Below are 23533 nucleotides of genomic sequence, written 5' to 3' on the forward strand. Positions count from 1 at the left end.
AAGCCCTACAGAAAGATACTACCAGTGTTTTTAGAGTTACCTAACTACTAGAATGTAATTTTCTCAACTTTTTTTCCTGTTGGTCACTGGGGCTGTTTCTCACCTTGGAATCACTGTGGTGATTAATAGGCCTGTTGTGTTCATGTGATTTCACTTCATGGTCTGCAGGGGCCCATAAGGTAACCAGCCTAATGCTTTTTAAAGTTGAACCTTTTCCAGCAGTTGTGTGGGGTTATAAATGAAGCTCTGCCTCCCATGTATCATCCCAAGAGCTGCTTTCTCTCACTGTCCTCCCTTGACATAACAGTAACAGAAAGGGGATGGGCTTGTTCTGAAAGGAGAGCTGGCAGCAGGCTGTGTAATGAAAATCTTCCTGTCTCTAGAAGTGCCAGCAATCCTAGGAAGGAGTACTGTCGATGCAGGATTGTCCGTGTTTTTGGGAAGTGTTCCTTTGCCACTTAGGAGCAGACACCTGACCCATACCTTAGTAATACCATATCAATTGTGTGTGTGTATATACACATATACATCTGTATGTATATATACATTCAAAATTACGATTATTACTCAGGACAAGATGAATATTGATGTAACTTCTTTGAAACAAGGACTGTGGTGACTTTACAGCCATTGGGATGGCAATAGCTTTTCCACAAGGCTTTATGTGGCAGAGGTGAGGCAGTTCAGACTAATAAATATTTCAGGGTAACAAGATCTGTTCATTGCAGCCGTAGTTCATGTGGGCTATAAATCACATCAGAATTCTGGGGAGTAATCTCTGACAGGTATTTGCCATGCTGGGAGCCCTTCATTTTTGAAATTTGGAATAGATGCCTGTTAGTGGCTTTTATGCATGTATGTCTGTGGCAGAAGGACTTTTCATGCTGTCAGACACCTTGGTCACTGAGGTTATGGGGACAAATTCATATGGAGATGGCCCTGGAGGGGTTCTCCATCCAGATTTGTCACAGGCCAGTTCCCTTCCTGCATCTCTCCAGCACTGGCTAGGCAGGTTTATTCCCTGCTCCTCATCCTGGAATTGTTGTGAGGGTGCCAAGCCTCATAGATCCATGACTCTGAGCAAGGCAGGGTGTAAAGGTCATAGTTGAGACCATTAATAACAAGGTGCAAACGGCTGGTTTATATGTAATGTGAAGCTTTTTACTTATTTCATTTTTGCACTTTGGGGGCTCTGTTTGCTTATGGAGCGCTTGGTGTCTGGTACCTATTTAGCCTGAGAGCAGGCAATTGGGTTCCTTCAGGCCTTCAGAGGAATGCAGAAAATTGTTCTCTGGTGTTGTAATTCTGCTGGGATAACTGGAGCTTATTTGTCTCACTGCTTATTAAATGCATACTTGTCTAGAGGTCCTCTTTTTTTTTTTTTCTCTTTTTTTTCCTGAGAAACGTTGGGTGAATCCCAAGGACCACAAGTGAGAGGAAGATTCCAGGAGGAGGGGGAGAGGGAAGTGCCTGCACCTCTCCACAAGCTGCATCATCCACTCCAGTGCCAGCAGAATGAAGAGGTTAAATATGAGAGCAGACTCCCTTAGGGAAAGGAGATGTATGTATGGGGCTCGGCCAGACATAAATTACTGTTGCCCTTCCCCCTGCTCAGGGGGAGACAGTGAGGGGAGCAGCACCTCCCAAGCACTGATGTTTGGGGTGTGTGTTTGGGAGCCAGTGAGGCTGTGCTGAGGTGTCGGAATGGGCCCAGCTGTGCAGGCCAGGAGCACGTGTGAGCTGTGCTGTGCTCTTGCACAGGGCACTGTGGGGTTCATGGAATCATGGAATAGCTGAAGGCACCTGCAAAGGTCAAGTCCAGCTGCTGGCCGTGCTCAGGACAGCCCTGTGATCCCCCCTGTGCCTGAAGAGCACTGTCCAAAGGCTCCTGGAGCTCTGGCAGCCGAGGGGCCATGACCATTATCTGGCAAGCCTGTTCAGTGCCCGACCACCCTCTGGGGAAAGAACCTTTTCCTGATAGCCAGTCTGAACCTCTTCTCCAGCATTCCTACTATACCAGATTCTGAGCAGTGCCCAGCTTGCCCTGTTTTGCTGTTAAGAGGGACAGACTCCTCTTGTCTGCATTTCATTAGGATGGCTGCAGAGGTGATGTATGAGCTGTTGTCACCTGCTTTTGGGAAAAATATCCACAGATCAGTCAGGATGACAGTAGCAATCACAGTGGGCTTCTGTGTTCAGTGTCCTGTGCTCTGAATTCACCCATCTGACAGTAAAGGTGGATAAAGAGTAAAGGCAGCTTCGTTTCCAGCTCTGTCTCCTGGCTGCCTCCTCCCTGTCTGGAGCCTCCTTGGCAGGGTGTGCTCTGCACGCCCCAGCCCTTACTGGAGGGACAAGGCCGTGATCAGGGATGCTGCTCATGTGCTTGGAATTTTCCTCATTTCCAGCCTCGACTGCTGTTTTGTGCTCTTTGGTGGGATCTTCAGTGAGTCTGGTCATTGGGGAGAGCGAGGTAACACGCCCGTGCTGACGGCATCACTGAGGGTGCATCCACCACGATGAGCGTGTTCCTCCACTGGGATCTTCCTCCTTTGGTTCTTTCTGGCCAGCAGCATTTTCCTTTTACTCTGGATGCTTTGGGTTGTGCAATCACAGTGTGGCCTCATCGGCCGGACCCTTCTCTTAACAGCCTCTTGATTTCTTTGCTAATTTGGCTGTAGGCTTTCATCAGTTATAAAACAGAGTGACACAGTATGTGACTATTGCATTCTCCTGCCTTGACTCACTGGCTGTGATTGCAGAGCAGTGACCCCCCTGATGCTAGCTGGAGCAGCCCTCTGTGACTCTGCTTCGGGAATATGGGATGTGAAAGCTTGCACAGACCTTGACAGGCTGTGTGAATGTTAGGCCAAATGCCACAGTAAATCTGCCCCGGAGGGCTGGGTCTGTTACGGCAGGTTTGTAATCCCCCATGGATTACACTGGTCACAGGTACCTGAGCAAAGCCTTCTGTGCCTTTAGGAACCCAGTGGAGAACAGAAAAGGCCCGTGGAGAGACAAGGGGGTGTTGGGATTGGGATGTAGCTTGGCAATGAGGTCACCTGCATTGCTGAGCTCAAGAATTTACGGATCTTGCCGTTACCTCCATCCCAAAAAGTGGTGGTGTCACCTGGGCTAAGGCCTGTTCTCACCCACATGGAGAAAATCAGAATCATAGAGTCTCCTGGACTATGGAAGAGACCCAGAAGGAACATTTGGATGTCAAGTCCAATTCCTGGCCCTGCACATGATTCCATGTTTCCAATGCCTTCTGCCTCCTCCTGTGTGTCCTGTCCAGCTGCTTCAGAGAAGGTAATATATTCAGAAGCTCATAAGGAATTAATTCTGCACCTTGTCCTTCAGTGCAGCCGTGCTTTTGACTGAAAGATAATTTGAAGATGAACTTGCATGAAAGGCTCCCTCCACATTTTAGTCAGATTACTTCAGAGGGGTTTGTGAGAGAGACTGAGTGTTCCCTGATGAGACTGTAGCCTTCAGAGAGATGGAAAGCAGCTGCTTGCCAAGGGTGAGTGTGCTCAGGGGGGCTTCTGTGGGGCTCATCTGCAGTAGGGCAGTGACCAGTCTGAGTTTCCTTCAGCCCACAGTGGGACCTTCTCTTGTACAAGCACTGGGAGTTTGCTCTGGCTGAGTGGTGTATTTCTGTTCCAGTTCTGTGGTTTTCTGCTGATTGCTTGTTAATAAATGAGTGTAGCCTTGCATAGTCCTTAGCAGGAGAAACTGTCACTTCTTCTGTCAGGTGGACTTGAGCTCAGTGGGCTGTGCCATGACTGCTCCAGGTACTTCTGTAGCACTTGATCCAAGTATTTTTACTCCTCTTATTTACTGCTGTGACAGGGGAATGCAGCTGCACAGGTGGACCTGGCAGGACTAGGGAGGTTTCCTGTCTCAGCTGTGGTTTCTCTACAGAGCACTGGAGGCATCCAGTTTCAGCATCACCGTGATGAAGCCAGAAAGAGGGGAAGCCAATAAACCAAAGGCAACCTGTCCTCAGGAGTTTCCCTCTTTGTTTTAAAATATGAACCTCTGCATTCAAGAGGAGGATATATTTAGGCAGCAGCCATTGATTAAGGTGTCATTCATCAAGCTGGCCCACAGATCTCCTGCAGACACCCCCTGGGGTCCTCTGCAGAAGAAGAAGTGTTTGTTGACGGCTGACCCCGGGTCCCCAGGCACTGGGTCCCTCCCAGCCCAGGGAGTGTGTCCTGCTCTGGGAGGGAGGCTTGGATTGATGGCTGAGGGGGCAGCATTTTTTTCAAGTCTGTCGTAAATTGAGAGGAGGTGGAGCAGTAATGAAGATAAATGAGAGGCTCTTCCCGGTTGATGAGCCTGTGCTGACGGATGCTGCACTGGCTCGGGATGCCTTGGGCCTGCCTCAGACCTCCTGCTCACCTGCCAGCATTCCTCAGTACAGCCGGGATGGGAAAATTGTCTCCCTGAAATTCGGGGGGTCTTGGAAGGGCCTGGGGGGAGGCCAGAAGTCTCCTGGGTAAACACCAGCTCCAGTGCAAGAGCAGGGAAGGTGCTGCACAACCCTCTTGTGCTGTCAGGGAATTGGTTTAATTCTGTAAAAAGCTGTTTAGGCAGTGGGAAGGTGAGATTCCTGTAATTCTCTCAAGATCTCCAATAAAATGTCACCTTTTGGCTTGGCTGTGGCTTTGCGGCAGCTCTGCTGAAGGTCCTTTTTCTGCGTGAGCACTCTCAGGGGTTTGGCGTGGAGGAAGGTGCTTAATTCAGCCCATGGCAGGCTCTTTTAATTCTTTGAGCAGTTCCTCCATCAAAACTGGTTTTAAAGTGGATTTCTCTCCCCGCTTAAACTATTATTTCCTAGGGCCATTGAGTAAGATCGCTGTTCAGAAATGCTTTTGGTGCAGTAGCCGATGGGTGGCTTAGGACCAGAATAATCTTCTTTGCCTTAATCCCATCCTGTTCCTTTGACCTTCCTTCAGACTTTGCTTTGTAGCCTGCTTGGCTCCCTTGCCCACACTTCTCACTGCTTCCAGAGAAAGCCCCAGCTCCTCAGAGACCTCTGACATGGCCTCTGGCTGCCATAAAGCAGACCCCAGCAAAAAGTCCCTGTTGACTTGGCCTCTCTTATTGTTACAAGTTTGGAACTTCCATGAAAACTTCCTCTGTGTGAAACATCCTTGCCATCAGCACAATGCTGAGCAGCATTAGGAAAATTAACCCCATTTTTCTGGCTCAGGGAGGAGGCACAGCGTGCCTGGGGCAATGTGCAGCCTGGCTCTGGTGGGGGAACTGCAGGAGCACTCTCAGCCTCAGGAATTGCAATGGTTAAGGTAATTTTTCTTTTTTACCTGGGTCAGTTTAGTTTCCAGGTTCAACTGTTATACATTCCATTTGTTTGTGTGGATTGGAACCTTTTGACCAGACTCTATAAAATATTTGTACATTAAGTATTTTTATAATGTCTGCTTGCTCAAATTGGTGGAGAAAAGAGGAAATTTGTACAGATGAGAGGTGGATCCCTGTAACTTACCTACCAGCAACTCTGCAGCTGCCTTCCCCTCCTCTCATCAGCTTCAATTTTAGTTGATTATGTTTTGAGTGTTTAGGGCTTTTTTAATGGGAAAGAGTTGTAAGTTTATCTAGCATCCCCTGTTGACCCTGTGCTGTAGAACCATGGAATGGTTTGAGTGGTACAGGACTGTAAAACCTTTCTTGTTCCACCCCCTGCCATGGGCAGGGACACCTTCCACTTGACCAGGTTGGTCCGAGCCCTGTCCAACCTGGCCTTGAACACTTTTGGGGATGGGGCATCCTGAAGTGTGATCCTGCTGAGAAAGGATTCCCTGGGGCTCTGGGTGCTCAGCTCTGTAGGAAGCTTTGGGACAGCAGGAGCTGCAGACAGTGGGGAAGAGAAACACTGTGGGCTGGTTCCTGTTCTGGGGATGTGCTCAGCTGAGTGAGTAGGAATTCAAAAAGCAAAGGACATAATTTTCTGGTACAGGTTTATAATGAATTTTGACTTAAAATAATAAGCAATATACACAACATACACGTGAGTTGTACAGAGATGCTGTTGTATGGTTGACTTCAGAACCTACCAGTAAGTTCACAGGTTTCATTTGCTCTCTCAAGCCCCGTGTGTCCACCAGCATCTAGAGGTGGCCTTTGTCTCTGTGCAGTCCTTCAGAGTTCAGTTCCAGGTTACAGCTCCACTTGTTCCCTGTGCTGGGGACACAAGCCTTGTGCAGAGGTGGCTTTTGCTCAATGGGGTTAGTGATGTGTCAGGTCTGCTCCAGGGACACACAGGTATCATGGAACTGTCTTATGGATTCACAACACCCTTCCTCTGGCCTTGCAAAAAGGAAAGAGCAAGAATGCTTTTGCAAGAGTGGATTATTCTGAACTAGTGTTTTTCGCTGGTGAAGCTTTACTGTAACAGATTCTCTGGGGAGGTGCAGGATTCCTCAGCCATCACGTCCCGACAGTCAGTCCTCCGAGTCTCTGTTGGTCGCACCATCCCTTTGCCAAGAGAACCTTTGCAGGTTCACAGTTTAAGCAAGGATTGCAGCCTCCTGCTACGTCAGGAATTAGTTTTGCTGAACACATCGAAGGGCCCACAGTACCTCCTGGGAACCGTAGTCCTTTACTTAGTGCTTTGGAGAATTAATTAAATAAAAGTTGAACTACATGCAGTTGAACTACAGCTCCCAGAACATCGTGGCCCTCAGGGCACAGGGGTTTAAAAACAATTGCAAGGGAGGGTGGCAGTGGCTTCTTCCCTCGGTGCTCCCGTCCCATCAGGTCTGGTCCAACCACTCGGCCCGTTTGGGGGCCTTACACGTGTGCACGTCCACAGTGTCCTCGCACTCCTTGCAGCGCACAGCGCAGCACCAGTGGAACTTGCACTCGCACTTGGTGACGCGGGTGACGCGCGTGGTGTCGTAGCCGCGGCCGCAGCACATCACCTCGCAGCCGTCCGTGCCGCGGGACGCCTTGCTGCACACGCGGCCGGCCGTGCCCAGGGAGCCTGCGGGGGAACGGAGCGGGTCAGGGTGTTCACGTCCCTGCGTCCCTGCATTCCCTGCCCGCCCATCCCGCGGGGGAACGGAGCACGTCACGATGCTCTTCTCCCTGGGTCCCAGCACTTCCCTGCCCGCCCACCCACCCCAGGGGTTACTGGGGACACTGGGCATCTCCATCGGCAGGGGGACCTTGGGTGCGACTGCTTTATGGACATGGGATGCCACAAGCCTGGCCAGGGATGCAGCTTTGGTGTCTCTCATGTCCCCTGTGATGGATGGTTGGAATGAGATGATCTTTCACATCCCTTTCAACCCCAAACCACCTGGGTTTCTATGGCAATCTGCATGGCCTCCCTCCCATGCCCACTGCTAGAGCCTGTGTTTGCTGGTGCCAGAGCATAAGATAGTAGGGGACAGGGATCTGTAGCCCTTTTGTGCCTTGGGGAACCTCTGGAGCAGTGTGTGCCCACCGAGCCAGGTTTTGCAGCTGGCAAAGCTCAAAATGCCCTCTCTGCTTAGGCTGAGCATGGCAGGACCATGTGCTCCCCACTGAACTCCCATGGCTGCTGTGAAGCTGGGAATGCTCCAGGCTGAGAAACCATTGATCATCTCAGCTGGAATCCAGCAGCCCTGCTGCCTGTTCCCTGCTCTCATCCCAGCCTCGGGCTGCATTCAGAGGAGCAGCCTGTGCATGGAGCAGGCTCTTTGTTGGCTGTTCAAGGGAGCTTTGTGCTGCAGAAGATGGGCTCTTCTGTGACGACCAGAAGCCTGAGGGGTTTTGGACAAATGCAGTCCTGCCTGTGCAGGTGTGGGGTGCTGTGTGGACTCTTGGGTCTGGGTAACCCCCTCTCCAAAGATGGGTTGAGTGGAGGAGCTGAGCCCCCAGGCTGGGAGCTGCTGGCCTGTTGGGAAGGGAGGAAGAGATGTTTTTGGGTAATGACTCCAGGTTTTACCTGCTGACTTGTCCATCACGCAGTAATCAGGTGAGTTCTCAAAATACACCAGATCTGTTTTTGTGGGCTTCCTGAAGTTCTTGTTGGCCACGGTGAAGCCAGTGCCATCCTGATTCATCGTCACCTGGATGGCCCCGTTGTATTTCTTCCTCAGGTAATCCCCTGTTTTTCGAAAATCTGACATTGCCAGCCAACAAGTCCTTAGTGTGCAGGAGCCGCTGACGCCGTGGCATTTGCACTCCAGCTTCAGGAAGCGCTTCACAGCCTGTGGGAAGAGAGATGGGTGAGGACCAGTGGTCACCCTGGGCATAGATACTGCAGCAGTGTCTACTCATTGCTGGTGCAGCTTACCAGCCCCTGGCTGTGTGGGATGGGGCTCCTGATGGGAGACAGAGGCTGTGTATGGGGATCACCAATGCCAGCAGCAGCAAGGACACAGGAGGCAAAGGTGAGCGAGGTCCTGCCATTCCCTAGGGCAAGGCAGGGCAGCATCCAGCCTTATCCACAGCAGGAGCTGCCCTCCAAAGGTGCTCAAGGTCCCGTTTCTCTGGCCAAGCTGTTCTGGATGCCCAGTCCCCTCGGCAAGGTCACAGAGCTCTGGGCTCTGCTGCAGGGCTGCACTCACCATCCTCCCGCAGCGGTTGTTGTGCAGGTTCATCAGCGCCCGGGCGTCCTTCACCTTTTTCTCCTTGGCATCCACGAAGGCCTTGGCAAAGCGGATGCCGTAGTTGATGTTGTCGCTGCAGCCGCCCCAGTCGAACTCCCCGCGCTCGTCCTTGGAGCGGCCCCTCTTGAGCGGGTCACAGCTGCACACCTTGAGGTCCCCCTGGCTGCACGCCCGTGTGATGGCATAGACCACCCCGGCCGAGGAGATGGCGTACACGAAGGCGGCCTCCCTGCTGCCTGCCCGGGGAGAGAGACAGGAACGGGGAGTGAGCGTGCCAGGCTGTGCCAGGAGCCTGCAGCCCATGAGGAACCAGGCCTTGGGAGCGTGCCAGGCTGTGCCAAGAGCCTGCAGCCCATGAGGAACCAGGCCTTGGGGAGGGAGACAGGAACGGGGAGTGAGCGTGCCAGGCTGTGCCAAGAGCCTGCAGCCCATGAGGAACCGGGCCTTGGGAGCGTGCCAGGCTGTGCCAAGAGCCTGCAGCCCATGAGGAACCGGGCCTTGGGAGCGTGCCAGGCTGTGCCAAGAGCCTGCAGCCCATGAGGAACCGGGCCTTGGGAGCGTGCCAGGCTGTGCCAAGAGCCTGCAGCCCATGAGGAACCGGGCCTTGGGAGCATGCCAGGCTGCGCCAAGAGCCTGCAGCCCATGAGGAACCGGGCCTTGGGGAGCGACACCATCCCGTATGTGGATAAGCCCAGCCCAGCCATCTCTGCTGACCACAGTGTCCGGCCCCGGCTGCCCTGGAGCCCTCAGGCTGACTGCAGTGCTCAGGGCACATGCCCACGGTGGTGAGAGCCAGCACCTCGGGCCAGGGCGGCTGCCCTCCCTCCTTCCCTCCCTGCCTCCCTGCCTGCCTCCCTCGGGCCGGGCGCGGCTCCTCCCGTACAGCACAGCTTGCTGCTGCTATTCTGTGTCTCTGGTTCAAGTTCGCAGCTGGTTTTATAATGCTGTAAAAGAAGCTGCAAATCAAAACCATGTTAGTCTTCATTTTGAGAGCCTTTGAAAGCAACTTCAAAGGCAGCAGAGCTCTCTTTGGGCCTCGCAGGATGGGGCTGTGGCGAGGAGCTTTCATCATTCCCCATCCTTTGCCAGGAGAGGATGCGAGCAGGAGAAAAGGTGCTGTGATGGGAACAGAGAGGCTGAGCAGCAGGCTGCAGCATGGCAGGGTGAAATCTTCATTCAGCATTCCAGTTCCCTTCCTCCAGTTGGGTCAGGCATCTGGCTTGTGGCTCTGCTGCTTGTCCACCCCACGGGCAGCTGCTCCATCCCCCTGCCAGCAAGGGGCAAGCCTCCCACTCACCGGCTCCTTCTGTGGCACTCACGTGTCCTCCATACGAGCTGTGAGTGCAAAGACTCTTCCAGCCGCTTTTGATTTGGAGGCCACATGGCTGGATGCTCCCAGCACGTCATGGGATGCAGCAGCATCTGTCCTGCAGCACTGTTGCCTGTGCTGGGGCTTGTGCTGGCTCCCAGGGCCTGTTTGCGTCCAGAGCACTCCCGGGGCAGCTGGAGCCCATGGTGCTGCTCCTGCTCTGGAACCGCCCCACCCCTGTCCCCATCATGCCTTTCCTCTCTCTTCCTTGGCTACCTTTCCTGGGTGCATCCCTGCTTGTGTTGTATCCATCTCTCCCGTCAGGGCCATGCCCAGTCCTTTGTGCAGGGCTGGCACCTGCATCCATGGTCCTCCTCCACCTCAGAGCCTGGAGCAGGGACTGGAGCTGCATCTGTGCCTTGCCTCCCTTGCCATGCGAGGGAACAGCCAGTTCCCACGTGAATTGCTGAGTCCTGGCCAACCCTGCTCTCCAAATATTTATATATCCCATTACTGTTTACATATGCGCCTGTTCTCCGGAGGTGTCTCCTCCTTCCCCCTTCTCCCCCAGTGCTCCCCCTGCTCCATCTCATCTGGTGCAGCTATTCCAAACGCACTGCTCCGCTCCCATTACGACTTGATTAATTTACAAGGAAAGGCAAAGCTCTCCTCAGGGAGTAATCCAAGCCACCGGGCATGGCAGCCCAGTGGGAGGAGAGACTCTCAGCAAGAGAAGTCCCAGGGTGGTGGGAAGGGGACAGGGCAGGACCTACTTCTCAGCATGACCCGGCCGAAGACGGTGTGGTCGCGGTCCAGGGTGCTGCAGTTCCAGCGGTGGTGCCGGAATTGGTGCTGGCACTCCCGGATCCACTCCTTGGCTCCCTCCCCAACCGACTGCATGATGTCAGGGTACCTCTGGCAGAGCTGTCGCTGCTTGTTCACCAGCCCGGGGATGTTGTCACAGATCACCCTCGCGCCCAGTGCCCCGATGTACCTGCAGGAGAGAAGGGTGCCACGTTACTGCCCTGCCTGCACAGGGCAGTCACAGCATCACTGAATACCCTCAGTGGGATGGGACCCACAAGGATCATCCAGTCCAACTCCTGGTCCTGCACAGGACACCCCCAAAATCCCACCCTGTGTCTGAGAGCATTGGCTAAACGCTTCTTGAGCTCTGGCAGCCTTAGGGCCAGGACCACTGCACCGGGGAGCCTGTTCAGTGCCCCACCACCTTCTGGAAGAACCTTGTCCTGATATGCAGCCTAAACCTCCCCTGACACAGCTCCAGGCATTGCCTTGGTTCCTGTCCCTGGTCACCGAGAGCAGAGAACAGAGCTGCCTCTCCACTACCCCAATGAGTCTTTTTGTTTAATAAAGTAATCCCAAGATGCATGAGCCAGGGGCAAGCAGAGCTTTTCTCAGTGTGTGCATCACTGCAGGAAGGGGCAGGGAGTCTGTGGAGCCCATGTCCCCCAGCAGACAGCCAGCTCTGGGTGCTGTGAGTCATGGATGCCTCCCATAAGCCTGGCCTGTGTCAGCTCCTGGGGCAGCAGCACAGAACTTGCTGATGTGCAAAACCTCCCTCCCAGTCTCTTCCCAACATGCCAGCCCTGTGCTGTCACCCAGCCCTGCTGAGCACAGCAGGATGGAGCCCAGCTGAGCCCAGGGGGCTCCTGCAGCCTCTGCCCTTTCTCCTGCCTGCCTTTGTCAGGAATGTCCATGGCACAGACACCTGTGGATGCGCAGGTGAGGGAGGAAGAGGAGCAGGCTGCACCCGTTGGTGCTGCACTCCTCACACACAGTTATCCCCCAGCTGTCGATTTCTCTCTGTGCATCTCCTGGACATTCACTCTCGTGCCCTGAAGCTCCACAACTGGCAGAACTCTGCTGTGGCTCCCACCTTGCCTGCATCCCACCTGTGTCCGCAGCCGTGGGGAGAGAGCAGGACTCGGAGCAGACAGACAGACAGACAAGGCACAAAGAGCAGCCTGCCAGAGCCTGGCTGAGCCCATGGGCAGCTTTCCACAGCCACGGGGGAGGGACCCGAGCTCTGCCCCGCACTCTCCCCATCCCGGACAATGGCAGCAACGTGGAATTTTCCATCCCGGTCGGCTCCCGCCTGCACCACCCGCTCACCCCTCTGGCTGCTTGTGCTTGAGGATGATTTCTGCTGCGGAGCACAGAGCTGGGATTCTGGCTGGAAGGGATGAGGTTTGGGTGATATTCAGATTTTTTCTAACCCTCAGACTGGAAGCAAAAACCTTCTTTCAATAATAATAAAAAGCAATAAGCTTGGACAATATTTCATTGTCTGTCTCTGGACATGTTCTCTCAGTTCTATCCACCCCAGAGAGAGCTCCCAGGCTCAGGAAAGCCCTGCAAGCACAGAAAGCAATGGGATCTGCCCCCTCTTTTAAAATATTTTTTTTAAATGCTGGCAGAAGCACAAGGTCATCCCGGGCTGGAGCGGAGGATAATAAACCCAGCTCCCCATGGCTTTGCAAAGCCAGACTCCAAGGGGCACTGAGCTTTATTGTCACAAGCATGCTCACCAGCCTTTCATCCTGAGGCAGAGGAACAGAGGAGTGGCAGAAGCTGTTTGGGAAAGAAAAGCCAACAGGAGCTGCTCGAGCACTGCTGACTGGGGATGCTTCAGTGCCTTGCTCGTGCCAGGCTGAGAGCAGCCCCTTCCTTCCCGTGGGGACAGGGCAGAGGAGCATGCCACCAGCTGGATGGTGGCACGGTGACATCGAGTGGGACTGCAGAATTCTTTCCCGAGGGCATGGTCAGCTCCCCATCCCTGAATTCATCCTGCCCAGCAGGGATGGGGATGGCTGGCTTACCCCTGCCTGTGCAGGCAAGGCAGTGATGGGATGCTGGGAGGCAGCAGGCTGCACGATGGAAGTTCAGAAGTAGCCAAAGCTCCTCTTTGCTGGAGAAAGGTGATGCTGGGAAAGGTAAAATGTTCTGTGATGGGCCCCTCGCCAGGGACCTCGTGGTCTCCAGCCCCAGCAGAGGGCTGAGAGTGGGCTGGGACACAGCAGCTGCCTCCTGGACCGAGAGTGATGGATAAAGCACTCACACCATCCCCTGGGAGACCGAGATCAAGGGAAACCCTCCAGACAAGATAAACACCAGGCACTCCCTTTTTCACACTGGAAGCTAATTACTTCTCCTTAATTCTCCTGCCAAATACCCAGATCAGAGCAAACATTATCAGCAGGAGAAAGTGGAGGGAGAGCAGAGCGCAGGGCACCAAGTGCTGCAGTAGCAGCTCGCCATGTGCATCCCACAAGGGCCAGTGGTGCTTCTCCCTTTGCCTGTGGCAGCACATTTACCACAGCACCCACAGGCCTCCATCAGAGTTCATGTACTGAAATCTAACACACAACTAAAGGGAAAATTCCTCCCATGACCTGGAAAGGCTGCGCTTGTCTCGGCAAAGATGAAAGCTTCCACTTGGTGAGAAATGGTCCAGTAGAGTTCAGTTACTCTGAAATGGAGCAAGACAAGGAACAGCAGAAAATTCTGCCAAGCAGAGTTTTGGGAGGGAAAAAACCCAAACATTTGTTTTGGACAGATGAAAGCATCCCTTCTAATTTTATTTCTCAAAATCTGTGACATTTTAAAAATACTGCAATGAGAAAGACAATGGATGTTCCGAGAAGTCCCCAGCTGCCTTATCAGAACTTTGTTTTCAATCAAACAAAGCTGTGCTGGAAGTGGCACACTGCTGCAGTGCTGTACTCTGGGGTAATCTGCATTTTTGTAGCTGAAAAAACCCACAAAACCCAAGCCCCGAGTTCAGAAAAGTCTGTGAGAGATAACTTCTCCTGATGCTGGAGGCTACTCAGGCCTGGACTTCAGGGTTGGGAGGAGAGAGGCAGGAGCTGGACAGCCTGCAGTGAGGAGGAGCTGGGAGGCAGGGAAGAAGGGAGTGGATAATTAAGTGCATGTGGGGATAACAATCCCCCACCCTGTCCAACAGGATTCCATATGCTGCTGCCTCCTGAGGGTGTGTGAAGCCCTGGCATCACCCTTTGCCAAGTGCAGAGCTGTTTGCCCAGCTTGGGTACAAAGGAGCTGGCACAATCCCTCTGACCACCCTGGGCTGCATGGTGCAACTGAGAGTGCTGCAGGGTCACCTCCTGCCCATCAGTGTGCAATCAGGAGTGCTGCAGGGTCACCTCCTGCACACCAGTGTGCCATTCTGAGTGCTGCAGGGTCACCTCCTGCCCATCAGTGTGCCATTCTGAGTGCTGCAGAGTCACCTCCTGCCCATCAGTGTGCCATTCCAAGCTTTTCCAAGTTGCATTTCCCATTTTCCCTGGATCTGGTGTGCGGGGCCGTGCTGTGGGATCTGCGCCATCTCTCCTGCCCTCCCTTCCCTGCTGCTCACAAGGCAGCAAAGGCAGCCGAGGATGGAGACCTCATCTCCCAAGGGCAGGTGCTTGTGCAGGCTGCAGGGTGAAGGCTCCTGTCCCTCCCTGTGAGCTGCAGGGCTGCATGCAGAGGTGCAGCTGCATGCAGAGCCCATCCCAATCCGCGAGTGGAACAGGAGACTCCCGTCACGCGCTGCCTCCAAGCTGTTGTTCTTGTGGAGAGTCTGCTGACTTTGGCTCTTGTAAACAAGGAGAAACCCAAATTGCTTCTAAGATAAACATGCAAATCAGAGGCAGACGCATCTCTTTAGCTGGTGGCGTGCAGGCCGTGCTAGCCCCACCGCGGCCGGGCTCTGTGTCCGGCTCCTGCGCTTCCCACAGCAGCCCTCAGCTCCTTGTGCTGCCTCTGCCCCCTGCTCAGGTGACAGAATGCACAGCTCCTCCCCAGAGATCACTGGGAAGAATCTCTTGGAAAAAGGGGTTTTGTAATAAAGAAATCAATTTCATGGGAATTAATGAAATTACATGGAATCAGAAACTGTCCTGTTGTTCTTCTGTAATACCGAGGTGTTCCTGCAAAGTGGGTGCCCTAATTCAGTTTCCAATCAAATTTATACTAGACACTGCTTTAGCTAAGACTTGATTTTTTGCTATTTCATAAAGCATTGGAAAACCTATTTGAACAAGATTTTAATAGGGAAATCTTTGGAATTGCCATTCTCAGACAAATCTACATTTTAGTGCTCTGAATTAAAACAGCTGCTTGAAATGTCATAAATTCCTATTGCGGGGTTGCACCAATACCATTAAAGGCGCAGTTTTAAATTAGATTAATAGAAGGTAAGCTTAACTAAAACCACTGTCACAGCCTTACCCCCAGCTGCTCCCAGGGGTTCTGGACAGTCTCTGGGATCTGCTGAGAGCTCTGAGGCTGAGAAGAGAACATGGTTTGGCTTCTTGGTGGCACCAGAGGCTGTTGGAGTCCATCCCCGGGGAAGAGCGATTCAGTTCCCCATTGCTCTGTAACTACCCTGGCTTCTGGTGTCTTCCCATCCCACTGGATCTTCATGAAATTGTATTTTGGAGGGAGGCTGGAAAGCCCTAGGCAGCTATTGGAGACAGCTTGTGCAGATAGGATCAAATCCAACACCCTTCTTTGCCTGCTAAAGAGCAAATTCCATCATGCCTGGCAGCATTTCACCTCCTCGAGTTCTTTGCATACTTCCAGGGATGCTGCACCTTCCTTCCTCTGCTCTCCCTGCCGTGGCAGACAATTTACAGCCAACTGCCAAGCACTTTGGGCTGCAAGGTGCTATAAACATCTGAGATATTATTTTAGTATTACAAACCCTGAGTATTTTATTAAGCCCCACTGGGAACAGGGCCATCCTGGCCTGCTGGAATTGTTAACGCCTTTGAGTGATTAATAGTCCTAATTTCCTCACTTACAGCCACTACTCTGCATGTTGAGAGCCTTAGTCTCACTTCAATAATTTTTAATATCGTAATTCTGAGCCACTAGCAGTGCCACTCAGGGGACATTTTTTATTTTCTGCACCATCTTTCTCTTTCTTGTGCATCCCTCTGTTAAAGTCGTCTGCCTTCAGATCCTGCTCAGAGTGGCCTCTCTGTGGCTTTCCTGCGCCCCGTGCAATCTTTGGGATGTAGTTTCTGTGGGGAGGACTGAAACTCTGTGCTCCTGGGAGATGGAGCAGATGGGTGCTGCAGTCTCTTGTCCCCTGGGCAGATGTGGGAGATTTTGCTGTTGGCATCTTGCGTAACAGTAACCTGAAAACTGAGGTCTGAAAACTTTGGTCAGCACTAGCTTAAAGCTGTTCCTCAGGGACATTGTTGCTGGTGCATGAATACAAAATAATTTGCTCATTAAAATTATGCTTTACCCTTAAGAACCAATTTCTTTTCTCACCAAATCTCAAAGCCCTTTGCTAAAAGGTGGGGAGGTAAGACAGCCTCAGGTGATAAAGCTGGATGTACAATCCTCTTTTCCATGGCATATCCTGTGTGTTGGGTGTGAGCTGCGCCAAGAAGAAGCTGTGATTCCATGGGCTCTGGCCCAACACAGATCTCCTCATGGCACTGCTGAAATCACTTTTGGTAATAGCAAAAGCTAATGAGTTTGGAAGAGCAGAAGGATTTTTTTCTTTCTGCATTTCTTTCTGAGAAAGATTTCCCATAGGTGAAAGTGACCCTAATGAAAAATGGACTGAGCAGCACAGTTAGGATTATTATAACTGCTCAGAGTGACTGAGAGAACCCATCTGTTCCATCCACCCTAACCAAGAACACCAGGGCTGCTGCAAAGGCCACAGGGTTCATTCTCCATCAGCCTGACATTACTTTAAAACTTATTTTTCACAGCATGGCTGCCCGGACAGCCGGAGCTGGGGAGCGCCTCGGGATAAAGACTTCCTGGTCACTGACCTCCTGCTTTTATTGCCATGCAGAGCCTCTGCAACAGCAAGCTGACAGCACCGCAGATCGCCGTGTCCCCGGGGCTGCACGTCCTCTCCCCTTGGAGTGGCAAGGTCAGCTCCTGGAGCTTTGTCCCTGCCCATGGCAAAGGGGCTGGAATTAGATGCTTTAAGGTCCCTTCCAACCATTCTGTGATTCTGTGATTCTGTGATTCTGTATCGTGCCTGCAGCCGTGCCAAGGCTGAAAGGGTGATGAGCTGCTTGGCTCTGGTGGCAGAGGCTCCTGCAGGGCACAGGATGGGATTGCAGCTGTGGACACACAGGTAGGGACACCCAGGATGGGATCACAGCTACAGCCCCTGGAGCCCCCACTCAGCCTGCCAGACCCTGTGTGAGCAAAGCCCCCGGGTCTGCCCAGCTGAGGCTGGCACGGAGGGGAGGAGCAGCACCCCCCCAGTGGGTTACACGTGGGCTCTGCAGCTCCTCCATGCAGCTCTCTTTCCCTTGGCTTGATTTCAAACATTCCTATTGATGCTATTTCCCCTCCCACACACCTTAGTATGATGCCTGCTTAAGTGAGCCTCTCTCTCCTGTATCCTGTATCCACACATACGTTGTGGCTCCGTTTTTCCATCACTCCTTGTGCCCATCCTGCAACTGAGCACGGACAGCGCTGGAGCCTCAGTGGGAATACAGGCAGATCCTGGAGGAGAGCGCAGCCAGCAGCCCATCCTGGTGGCAACGTCTCCTTCTCCATCTGCACTGGGGGTCTCCTCACCAAACCCTTGGCCAGAGCCACGTCCAGGGCTTGCTCTGGGTATGTTTTCCATGCCCATAAACACACTCCTCCTCCCCTGGCCAAGGAAGGGAGCTGGACCATGATGGCTGCCTGGCTCTGGTCATCCCTCACAATCCCCATATGTGCATCACACCCCGGGATGCAGCAGCTCTCTTGGAGCCCCTGTATCCTGACAGCACCATGGGTAGCCCCATGTGGTTGCCAGGCTCCCACACGCTCTCCAACCCACACCCAAACTTGCAATCCTCTTCCTTCCACAGATTTGTTTTATCTCTTTGGGAGCCTGATGCCTCCCATCTGTTCCAATGCCAAATGAAATTAAATATTTGTAGTTTCCAAGGGCTGTGGTTAGCAATAAACAAGTTAGCTAACAAGGATTTGGTGTGCTGGGGAGCTGGGGGGGTCTGCGTGGGTTGCAGGAGAGTGGGTGTGTGTGAGGGTGGGATGCAGGGGAGTACGCAGGGCTTTGTGTACATTTTTCTTTAACCAAACCTTTAATTTTAGAATGGCTTTCCACACCAGAACGGCTCGCCGGGCTCTCAATAGCAAGTAAACTCTACTTAGTTATTTACAGCAAGTTTGTTTATTGCACAGTTTATGTTTATAAGCAACATTTGTCTAATCTCCCAAATCTTTCCCAAGGAATTTCGGGGGCCGCTTTCGGGGCCTGGCGGCTCTGGTGGCGCGGGGCACAGCCCTGCCAGCGCCATCCCCCAGACGATGCTGCTCTCCCTGCCCGTGCACGCAAGTGTAAACGGGATTTAGGGATTTTCCCGTTGCATTCCTTCCTAATTTCTGTCTGTGTTTCAGCTGGTATTTTGTTGCTAAGGAACACTTTGGAGTTTGGAAGCATTTGATCAAGGGTGCTGCCCGCCACAGCCACCCCGCTGTCACCGTTAGTCACAGAGCCCGGCCACAACCACACAGGCCAAAACCACACTGTCCCCAACCTGTCCCCTCCGCTGTGCTCCGAGCACGTGCACACACACACACACAGCCACTCTTCCGGATGCCAAAGTTCACCAATTCCTGGCCTTTATGTGAAGCGGTTGGGCCATGCCTGACGTCACTGAAAATTAATAATTTGCAGTTGTTTAGAAGAAACATTTGGTTGATATTTCCTTTCCATGTACTGTGATCAGAGGAGACCCAACTTTTCCTATAAAACTACTTAAAAACTTGACTCTGAAAATGAGAAGCATTTCCTCCAGTTCCCCAAGTTTATTGTGTGTGAATCCCTAGAAGAATTTGGCAATAATAATTAAAATAAGGAAGGATGATGCACCACCAAATGTATTTACTGTAATATCAGTGGTGCTAAAGATGTGCTTGGAAACCTATGCAAATCACTGAATAAGTTTTTTCCCAAACCACAGCTGGTTGAAACCATTTTCAGTAAACCACAATTTAATCTAAACATGCAATTTTATCAGGACTGACCCATCCAGCACAACAGCGCTCGCTTCAATTTAGGCTTTTCTTAGGAATGCTCTGCTTTCCAGAAGAGAAAGCTCAATTGAAAGTGTGAACCGTAAGAGTTTAATATATTCAAATTCTAGTTGTTTTTTGTTTTAAAGTCATGTATTTGAGGTGCTTGGGACCGATACAGTTTGGTAACGATGGCCAGAGGCGCGGTGCCTGGCTGGGGCTGTGGGGCTGCCCGGCTCCCAGCACAGCTCCCCGGGCTGCCTCCTCTCCTCTCCTCTCCTCTCCTCTCCTCTCCTCTCCTCTCCTCTCCTCTCCTCTCCTCTCCTCTCCTCTCCTCTCCTCTCCTCTCCTCTCCTCTCCTCTCCTCTCCTCTCCTCTCCTCTCCTCTCCTCTCCTCTCCTCTCCTCTCCTCTCCTCTCCTCTCCTCTCCTCTCCTCTCCTCTCCTCTCCTCTCCTCTCCTCTCCTCTCCTCTCCTCTCCTCTCCTCTCCTCTCCTCTCCTCTCCTCTCCTCTCCTCTCCTCTCCTCTCCTCTCCTCTCCTCTCCTCTCCTCTCCTCTCCTCTCCTCTCCTCTCCTCTCCTCTCCTCTCCTCTCCTCTCCTCTCCTCTCCTCTCCTCTCCTCTCCTCTCCTCTCCTCTCCTCTCCTCTCCTCTCCTCTCCTCTCCTCTCCTCTCCTCTCCTCTCCTCTCCTCTCCTCTCCTCTCCTCTCCTCTCCTCTCCTCTCCTCTCCTCTCCTCTCCTCTCCTCTCCTCTCCTCTCCTCTCCTCTCCTCTCCTCTCCTCTCCTCTCCTCTCCTCTCCTCTCCTCTCCTCTCCTCTCCTCTCCTCTCCTCTCCTCTCCTCTCCTCTCCTCTCCTCTCCTCTCCTCTCCTCTCCTCTCCTCTCCTCTCCTCTCCTCTCCTCTCCTCTCCTCTCCTCTCCTCTCCTCTCCTCTCCTCTCCTCTCCTCTCCTCTCCTCTCCTCTCCTCTCTCCTCTCCTCTCCTCTCCTCCCCTCTCCCCTGAGCTGCCAGCCGGGATCAGCCTGCAAGCTGAGAACACAAACTGCTGCGGGAGCTAAATCCAGCTTCCCCCAAGCAAGCCGCAGCCCCTGCGCTTTGAGCGAGGCCGGTTTTCCTCCCGCTTGCTGGGAAGCGCAGGGAGCGCAGACCGCGGTGGCCGTGCCGGGGGACAGCGGGGCACGGCACGGAAAATAGGTGGTTTTAACGCTGCTCCTAAAGAAGGAATTCTCACCCTGCAGCACGTGCGTTACCAGAACTGCCCAGCCCCGGGCAGATGATGCTGTGGCTGCTCCATTCCTCCTTTTTTCCCAGCCATGTTATCCCTGCACCCACTCCTCAGCTCTAACGAACATCTCTTTCTCCAGCCTCTGTGATAATGGAAATAATCCAACTTCTCCACTGTCCCTTCCTTCCCTCCTCAGCTTTTCACATTTGAGCAGCCTCACCTTGCCCACAGAAGCAATCCTGCCTTCACCTGCCCTGCTGGGTTGGGGCAGAGCTGGCTCTGGAAGCCAGGTCAGTGCTTGTATCAACCTGAGACTCCCCAACAGTGACTCATTTTCTCTCCCAGTGATTCCAGTTCCCCTCAGCTGACCAGGCTTCGGGAAAGTTCCTCTGGCATGGCTGTGAACAGCCTTGCTCTTTCTACTTCCCGTTTGTCCCCCAAAGCATTTTCTGGTCTCTTGAAGAAGCTGCTTTCGTGCTCGGTTGCCGCCAGGAGCCCGAGCAGCCTGTCCCCTGAGCTCCCGCTCCCTCCGAGCCCCACCGCTTTCCCACCAGCCCCTCTCACCCTGGAATCGCTCTCCTGGGGATGCCAGCCCGGCCGGGGCCGCCGCACGCCCAGACGTGCTCTCAAACACCGGGAATACTTGTGCTATCTGCATGACTATTAAGTGCTCCCGGCCCCTTACAGAGCGCTCCACGGTAGCTGAGAATTTCCAGAAACTACCGTTTTCTTTCAGTGGCAGATGGGTTGAATTTGATTAAGTTTTGCCTCATCCACCGTGATCTGTAATGATGATGAGATTGGCATGGAAAACATTGTTTTCCACAAGATTAGCGAGGACTTTTACAGGGTGGGGGACACTGAGAACTTTACTGCAGCCAACTATTTTTTTACTCTAGTGTTGCTGAACTACTGAAACAGCACAGGGTCACTTGGAAAATTTCTCGATCCTTGTTTTCCTAATTACTGTCATTCTGAATAGATGAATTTTCATTGTTACACGAACCGGGGCAGAAGGGGACTAATTTCCAGAAGGTTTTTGTTATGGCGTCATTTCTGTCTCTTACAAAGCCTCATCTTATCTAAAGGAAGGGGGACATCAACTTTCTTCGCTTCCCAGGCGCAGAGTAAATAACTGCAGCCCGCGGGGATGGGAGCTCCGGCGGGGCCGGGCTGGGTCAGCGGATCCGAGCCGCTGGCGCTTCCCCTGCCCGAACCGCACCGAGGGGCTCATCCTCCTGCTCCTGCTCGCCGTGTCGGGGAGGGAAGGCTGTCAGGGGCGGCACAGCGCACGGGGTTCGGCCCCCGACAGAGCCGGAGGTCCCCGCGGCGAGTCCCGTCCCCAGGGAGGGAGCGGCGGCATTTTCGGGCGACGGCGCCCCGGGGAAGGACTCGGTACCGGTACCGGCCCCGGGGCGGCCCCGCTCCGGCAGCCGCTCCGCTCTGCTCCGGGGGCCCGGGACGCGGCCGGAGCCGCGCAGGTGGAGCCGCGGGGAGCCCGCACGGCCCGGCCGGTCCCGCCGGCTCCCACGGCCGCACGTCGGGCGCTGCGGGGCTCGCTGCGCTCCCGCCGGCGCTGCCCCGTCCCCTGGTCGGTCTTCCCCGTCCCCATGCCCATCCACGTCCCCGCCCTGTCCCCGTTCCCGGCCATTCCCGTTCTCGTCCCCATCTCCATCCCCGTCTCCATCTCCATCCCCGTCCCGCTCCCGCCCGCGGTGCCCGGGGACCGTCGGGGCGGCGGCGCCGCGGCCGGGACTCACTCACCACCACGAGGAGTCGGCGCGGGGCGTCAGGGCGAGCAGCAGGAGGACGAGGGGAAGGCAAAGCCGGGGGGCCGCGCCCGCCGTCCGAGGGAAGGCTCCGCACTCCGCACGCCCGGGGGCCACGGCAATCCCAGGAGACGCTTCCAGGCGGTTTGGGCTGAGCATATCTCTCCGGGGCGGGGTCCAGACGGAGAAACGACCGGGGAAGGGGGTCCTGCCCGCGCTCCCCTCGGGGCACTGCCCGTCACGGCCCCGCGGCGCGCCCGCCGGCTCCGCGCTGCTGAGCGAGCCCCGGCTGGGCCCCCGCGCCCGGGCTCATGCTGCCGCGGGGGGCGGCGGGCGCGGGTCCCTCCCCGCGGGGCCGGGGGCGCTCAGCGGGGCCCGCGCCCCCCGAGCGGCGCGGGGCGGGCGGCGGGGCCGGGCCGGGCCATGGAGGGCCTTGCGCGGAGGGCGAGGGCGCTCTGGGGATGGGAGCGCGGGGGCCGCGGCCAAATATTGCCGGCGCCCGCCGTGCTGCGGGCTCTCATTGGGCAGAGTCAGAGGCGCGGAGCCGCCGCTCCGGCCGGACCGACCCCCGCCTCCCCGAGGGCACGTCGGACAGCCCCCTCCGGACTCCTGCCCCCGCGCCGCCCCGCACCGGGGCCGCTCCCACCGCTGCGCCCGCGGGGATGCGCCGGGAGCCGCCGCTCGCGGCCGCCCCGTCCGGCCCCGCCCGGGGAAGGGGCTCAGCGGGATGCGGGATGGGGATGCGGATGCGGGATGGGGGATGCGGGATGGGGATACGGGATGTGGGATGGGGATGCGGGATGTGGGATGGGAGATGCGGGATGGGGATACGGATGCGGGATGGGGATGGGGATGGGGATGCGGGATGGGGATGCAGGATATGGGATGGGAATGCGGGACGGGGATGCGGGATACGGATGCGGGATACGGGTGCGGGATACGGATGCGGGATGCGGGATGGGGATACGGATGCGGGATGCGGGATGTGGGATGGGGATGCGGATGCGGGATGCGGGATGTGGGATGGGGATGCGGATGCGGGATGGGAGATGCGGGATGGGGATACGGATGCGGGATGCGGGATGTGGGATGGGGATGTGGATGCGGGATGGGAGATGCGGGATGGGGATACGGATGCGGGATGGGGATGGGGATGCGGAATGGGGATGCGGGATGGGGATGCAGGATATGGGATGGGAATGCGGGATGGGGATGCGGGATACGGGTGCGGGATACGGATGCGGGATGCGGGATGGGGGTGCGGAATGGGGATGCAGGATGCGGGATGGGGATGCGGGATGGGGATGCGGGGGCCGGGGCCGGCTCCGTCCGCGCTGCCCCCGCCAGGTGTCACTGCTGGGTGGGAAACGGCGGGGGAGCCGCGCTCCGCTGGGCCCCGCGTCCGCCCGGGGCGGGCAGGAGCGGGCAGCGCACCGAGATCGCCCTGCCCGAAGCTGGCGGGGCGGCCGGGACGGTCCCCGCCATGGGGCGGAGGCGGTGCGGACCCCACAGGTGCCCGGGGACCCGCAGGCAGCGGTCTGGGGACAGGCATACACTGCCCG

General features: G+C 55.0%; 1 protein-coding gene across 1 annotated transcript; it reads right to left on the reverse strand.

Annotated features, from left to right (window-relative positions):
- Positions 1-5973: 5973 nt before the first annotated feature.
- WNT2B (Wnt family member 2B) lies at positions 5974-22154 on the reverse strand. The gene is made up of 5 exons (XM_059487836.1): positions 21967-22154; positions 10710-10930; positions 8586-8863; positions 7961-8225; positions 5974-7012 (listed from the first exon to the last, which is right to left on the reverse strand). Exons 1-5 carry the CDS (start codon positions 22128-22130, stop codon positions 6783-6785), a joined length of 1158 nt encoding a protein of 385 aa, XP_059343819.1. The 5' UTR covers positions 22131-22154; the 3' UTR covers positions 5974-6782.
- Between the last annotated feature and the right edge of the window lie 1379 nt (positions 22155-23533).

This window comes from Ammospiza nelsoni, chromosome 23, assembly GCF_027579445.1.
Source record: "Ammospiza nelsoni isolate bAmmNel1 chromosome 23, bAmmNel1.pri, whole genome shotgun sequence".
Classification (NCBI taxonomy): domain Eukaryota; kingdom Metazoa; phylum Chordata; class Aves; order Passeriformes; family Passerellidae; genus Ammospiza; species Ammospiza nelsoni.

Coding starts and splice junctions, on each gene's coding strand:
- WNT2B (XM_059487836.1), bottom strand. CDS start 22,130: ATGCTCAGCCCAAACCGCCTGGAAGCGTCTCCTGGGATTGCCGTGGCC. Junction 8,864..10,709: donor CGGCCGGGTCATGCTGAGAA/GTAGGTCCTGCC, acceptor CTCCCCGGGCAG/GCAGCAGGGAGGCCGCCTTC. Junction 7,013..7,960: donor CGTGATGGACAAGTCAGCAG/GTAAAACCTGGA, acceptor GTTCCCCCGCAG/GCTCCCTGGGCACGGCCGGC.